At 34.4% G+C, this 5,447-nt stretch overlaps 1 protein-coding gene across 1 annotated transcript; it reads right to left on the bottom strand.

The window, feature by feature from the left end:
• Positions 1–15: 15 nt before the first annotated feature.
• Positions 16–5,212, bottom strand: LOC108912957 (nuclear transcription factor Y subunit gamma). Its single transcript, XM_018718389.2, has 8 exons — positions 5,064–5,212; positions 4,873–4,999; positions 4,628–4,813; positions 4,444–4,578; positions 2,835–2,993; positions 2,579–2,731; positions 228–347; positions 16–178 (listed from the first exon to the last, which is right to left on the bottom strand). The coding sequence occupies exons 1-8, from the start codon at positions 5,090–5,092 to the stop codon at positions 104–106; spliced, it is 984 nt and encodes a 327-aa protein (XP_018573905.1). The 5' UTR covers positions 5,093–5,212; the 3' UTR covers positions 16–103.
• Between the last annotated feature and the right edge of the window lie 235 nt (positions 5,213–5,447).

The raw sequence follows: 5,447 nt of genomic DNA, 5'->3' as shown, positions 1-5,447 counted from the left end.
CATATATATATATATATATATATGATTTTTTGGAATTATTTCCATCACGAGTCACCCTGTTTAAAAATAAAATAGACAACAAATGTACAGATTGAAGAGCCATTTACTCAGCTTCATTACTGCCGTTACTTTGTGCTAGAAACACCTGTTGTGCTCCTGTATTCTGTTGTGGCGCTACCTAAAGAAATGTATTATGAATGAATGTAATGAAAGTTATCTCTCTATACCTGAATTAATTGTGGCTGAGCGCCAGCTGCAATGGGACCGGTTTGGATTATTACAGGCTGCGAAGAATTCCCTTGTAACTGCATTTTGATCATTTGGAGCTGCTGTTGTGTCAGTTGGATCTGTAAAATATAATCGGCGCCAGTGAATTGATTTTTCTCTCAATGTACCACTTATTTAGATTTGACTAAAAATAGGCCAGGAAATAGAGTTGGACGCGACTTTTTGTTTCGGCAAGCTGAATTTATCACTAAAGATACTAAATATTATGTACAATAACATATTAGTTTTCACAGTCATAGAAATAGGGGGAAGATTGTTTACAGGGTGGTTAATTGTACAATTTTTACATAGTAAATTCACGTTTTTCGGTTATAACTTTTTCCGTTCATTTCCACGAGAAAACAGTAAAGTACTCTTTTTACGTCTTCAAAAAACCTACAAAATTAGCCATCGAGCGTCAAAAAATATTGATTAGATCAAAAGTTATAAACAGAAGAAGTTTATTTATAAGTTTTGAATTAAATATTTATAAACTGCTTTATTATTACCAGAACATTTTGGCATTGCATCCTCTCATTCCTTATCACCGTCTAATAACTCACACGAAATCTGGAATCGGTAAGTTGAATAGTTTACATGTTTACAAGTTATGGCCTTATATACAAATTAACTAATTATTAGTCTGGATGATCCCGAACATCTTCCACAATCGTACTGATTTTTTTCATGGTAGATTTCATAATAATACATTGAAATCTATTATTTTTTTTTAATTTCAATTTTGCAACCTGGAAGTTTTTTATTTTTTAGCCTTAGTTGCAAAATGAAAGCACGCACGCGCATGGTATAGTTATATATTATTACATATTCGGAAACCTTATAAAAAGAGCTTTAAGTTAAAAAAAAATCGTCAAGATTCGTTGAAAAACGACAGAGTTACAGACTGTCAAATATATTATTTTCAAGTGAATTTCGCTTTTTTAATGGCAGAACTATGAATATTTTCGTCATTTTCTTCGCACTCACTATTGTTCGCTTCCCCCACCCTTCGCCGCGCCACGGCTCGCCGAAAAATCAAGCGACCCACTGACTTTTGACAATATTTCTTATGCACTTAACATACTTCCACAAATAAAATATTTTTATCTGGGAAAGTATTCGGGTTGCCGGTTATGACAGTATTTTTTTTTTGACCCTACCAACCTAATTTGTTTAAGAATAGGCCGTCAACTTTGACAGTCTGTAACTCCGTTGTTTTTCAACAAATCTTGACGATTTTTTTTTAACTTAAAGCTCTTTTCATAAGCTTTCCAAATATGTAATAATATATAACTATATCACGCGCGTGCGTCATATATTTCATTTTGCAACTAAGGCTAAAAAATAAAAAACTTTCCAGGTTGCAAATTTGAAATTTAAAAATAAAAATGATAGATTTCAATGTATTATTATGAAATCTACCATGAAAAAATCAGTGCGATTGTGGAAGATGCTCGGGATTGTCCAGACTAATAATTAGTTAATTTGTTTATAAGGCCATAACTTGTAAACTATTCAAGAATACTGATTCCAGATTTCGTGCGAGTTATTAGACAATGATAAGGAATGAGAGGATGCGATGCCAAAACGTTCTGGTAATAATAACGCAGTTTATTAATGTTTAATTCGTCATAAATAAATTTCTTCTGTTTATAACTTTTGATCTAATCAATATTTTTTGACGCTCAAGGGCTTGTTTTGTAGGTCTTTTGAAGACGAAAAAAAGTACTTTACTGTTTTCTCGTGGAAATGAACGGAAAAAAGTTATAAGCGAAAAACGTAAATTTACGTAAAAATTATACAATTAACCAGCCTGCAAACAATCTTCCCTCCATTTTTATGACTGTGGAAACTAATGTTATTGTACATAATATTTAGCATCGATAGTGATATATTCAGCTTGCTGAAACAAAAAGTCGCGAAATGGTCATTTCCCAGCGCTTTTTCCTGGTCTAAAAAACGTTCAGCGCAAAAAATTTGACTGAGGCAAATTTATTTAATGGGGACAATAACTTATTCCCCTAATACAATGTCAAAATTTTATATTTGTCGATGGGGTGGCCCCCCTCTGCAATACCCAGGAAATCCTTCACAATTACACAGAAATCGCCCGCAATCTCACAGCTTTCAAATTAAATCAATTACCCAAAATTTAAATATAAGGTATCATGTGGCTGATATCAGTTGTTGTTGAATTCAAAAATAAAAAAAAAAGATGAATTTCCCAGAAATCACAACAGGTACATTTTTTGGTAGTGTCGTTACCCCTTAACAATGCAATTATTTCAAATCTATTATAACAGGAACTTACAGGTATCTGTTGAAGTTCTCCATTAGGCGTAACGATCTGCTGGATAATTTGGACATTTCCAGGTTGACTAGGGGTTATGGTTTGGCCCTGCTGGAGAATGACAGGAGATTGTGCAGTTGTTGTGTTCGTAGGTGAAGACGAACCAGGTGCGGCCTAAATTGAATAAAATTAATAATTCCTAGAAGTTACTAAGACTAATCGAATAGAGATGTAAACCTTTATATAACATTATTCTTAGACAGATAAACATATGAACCTGTTCAATGGTGTTCACTTGGACAGTTTGAACTTGCTGAGGCTGAACAATTTGAATGGCACCTTGAGGTTGTGCTACGGTTGTCGAGGTAGTGGTAGGTGACGTGTTATTCTGCAAATTTGCGTGATGCTGTTGAGCTAATTGGAAATAGTAATGAACCTGCAATAAAATTGCACTTGTAAAGGCAGCTTATGACTGTACAAGGTGTCCCGTTTATGCTTCAATAAAACCGGGGGAAAAATAGTGAGGGTAGTTCATATAACGTTTTTCTCATTAAAGTTGCATTTTCCAGATACAGGGTGTGAAAACTGTTACTTTGAATAGGGTTTTTCTTAATTATCTTTAAATCCGCAGAAAATAAAGAGGCCGAAATTTGTACACGAATAAATATCAATTGTCTTAAGAAAAAAATGTTATTCCCAACATTTTATTATGAATAGATTACACATTTTCAAAACACTTAATACATTTTTGTGTACAAATTTTGAAAGGTTTATCTCTAGCCGATGTATAGATAATTAAAAGAAAGTAGTGACTTTAACACCCTGTATCTCGGAAATACAATGGTAAGAAGAAAAGTGTTATATGAACTACCCTTACTATTTTTCAAGAGAAATTCGCCCTCAATTGTATAAACGGGACACCCTGTACAGTTCATTCACTTTCAAGACTAGTTTATATGTTTACTAGAAAAGTAGGCAAATAGATATTTCCTTTTGATAGTTTTACAAAAATATTAACATTTATCAAAATCTAACCCATCCACGATTCGCACCAGGGACCTAGGGCTTGGCAATTGTGGGTTTTCAAACTGAGCTAGGGCAGTCTATGGTAGGCGGAGCCTATATCGGCTATTTCAAAGTTTGGGTCGTTGTAGATGTAAATAGAAATCTTGAAATATTCAATAGTACATTGTGTAACGAGTGGGGAAAAGTTGCCTATAGCGCCACGCGGACGCAGTTGACGCACGAGCGAAGCGAGTGCGGAAAGCGCCCAAGTGGCGCTATGGGAACTTTTCCGAACGAGTTGCACATACTATTTTCTATTACAAGTGCGAGTCGTTATGGGACCTATAGCATAGGGGGTTAGATGCACGGAAAGTGCTAGATAGTACAACGCTGGAGCGTTGCGCTATGAAAATAACATCACGCTGTTGTATTATCTAGCACTTTCCCGTGCACCTAACCCCCTACACTATAGGTCCCATGGTAAGCTCGCATGATAGAAATTAAGTATTCTTAACGTAATATCATCTCTGAAAGAACCGATCCAGTCTCTAATGGCAACATAACAACCCACCAGGACAAAATTTGTTTTGTCATGCTCATTGACAAATATCCCCATCTTCATCTGAACATCGGATGTACTTTTGGTATCTGAGATACCAAAAAGTCGATTTTCGGTGAGGACCATTTTTAAAAATAAATTTTAACTTCGATGAAACGAAAAAATCCTTTTCAGAATATACTGTTGGGATAAAGGACTGAGACTTGTCATTTTGTGGCCTTAGATGACAAAATGCCTCTTTTCAAAACCGTGCGTAAAATCAAGAATTATTTACAGAATTCAATATTTTGAATTTACAGTAAGAAAACCTTAAAATACCAACCTGATCTGGATTTGACCCTGGTCTTTGTGCATTTTCTTCTCTAGTCTTAGTTGGTTTTATATCATCTCTAGGTACGATATCAATTAAAAAGTCAAATTGGTCATATTTTGTTATAGCCATTGCTATGTCATTTCGCTACAAACACACATGATAGGTAAAATATAAACAAATTGCACATACTTACTTGTAAAGTTCTCCTTTTATTATCCTCAGTGTGTATCCAGGCTCTCAAAGTTAATTCATGTATAAAAATTTCTGCGGCTTTAGCAAATAGCAGGGGTGCTTCAGCACTTATCATTTTAACATCCTCATCTAGTTTCATAATCTTTTTTATCCTTGCTAATGGCAGTACTTGTTGTTTCAAATCCATCTACAACGTAACAATAACTGCTAACGAACAAAAAGCATAATGATCACTTTATTATTTACATTACGTATTGCTCTAATTTCCTCTAGTACTTTTGGCCAGAATTGATTTAGAGCCTGTTGGGCTTCGCTTTGGGTTTGCGACTGATCGTCCACACATTGCGAATCCGACTTATCTTCGCTAGAATCTCTGAATGAAGCAAGAGTTTTTGTTTTAATACTATAATCACTAGGAATATAATTTAAATACTCACGCATTTACAAAAAACACTGATGTGGACATTATGTATTATTTCAGATTGAAAAATAAGCCGCCTCGAATAACCAATCACTATTTACTTGTGCAGAAACTACCCAATCCAATCTTCCATAACATTGAAAAACAAAATGGCGAAAGAAGATTTATAGACCTTGCAATAGATGGCGTGCAATAATTTCCTCTAAATTCGAATTTTCTTTAGATAAATCATATTCAGTCAAAAGTAGTAGTAGACAGTAGAGGTAGTAGGACAACTAAACCATTAAATATCAGTCTGTGGCAGTTCTTTTCTACAACTTCTTTTTTTTAGAAAACCTAATTTGTCAATTCAAAAATGATTCCCGGTTATTTTCATAACCAAGTTTAACTTTTCGGCTTC

This window comes from Anoplophora glabripennis, unplaced genomic scaffold (genome assembly GCF_000390285.2).
Source record: "Anoplophora glabripennis isolate ALB-LARVAE unplaced genomic scaffold, Agla_2.0 scaffold484, whole genome shotgun sequence".
NCBI classification, from domain to species: Eukaryota; Metazoa; Arthropoda; class Insecta; order Coleoptera; family Cerambycidae; genus Anoplophora; species Anoplophora glabripennis.
The sequence above is the reverse complement of the archived record's forward strand: the minus strand, read 5'-3'. Positions and strand labels throughout refer to the sequence as shown.

Excerpts from the sequence above, each read along its gene's own strand:
- LOC108912957 (XM_018718389.2), bottom strand. The coding sequence starts at position 5,092 with ATGTCCACATCAGTGTTTTTTGTAAATGC. Across the intron at positions 2,994-4,443 it reads CAGGGTCAAATCCAGATCAG|GTTCATTACTATTTCCAATT; the intron begins GTTGGTATTTTA and ends ATTTTATTGCAG. Across the intron at positions 348-2,578 it reads GAGAACTTCAACAGATACCT|ATCCAACTGACACAACAGCA; the intron begins GTAAGTTCCTGT and ends TATATTTTACAG.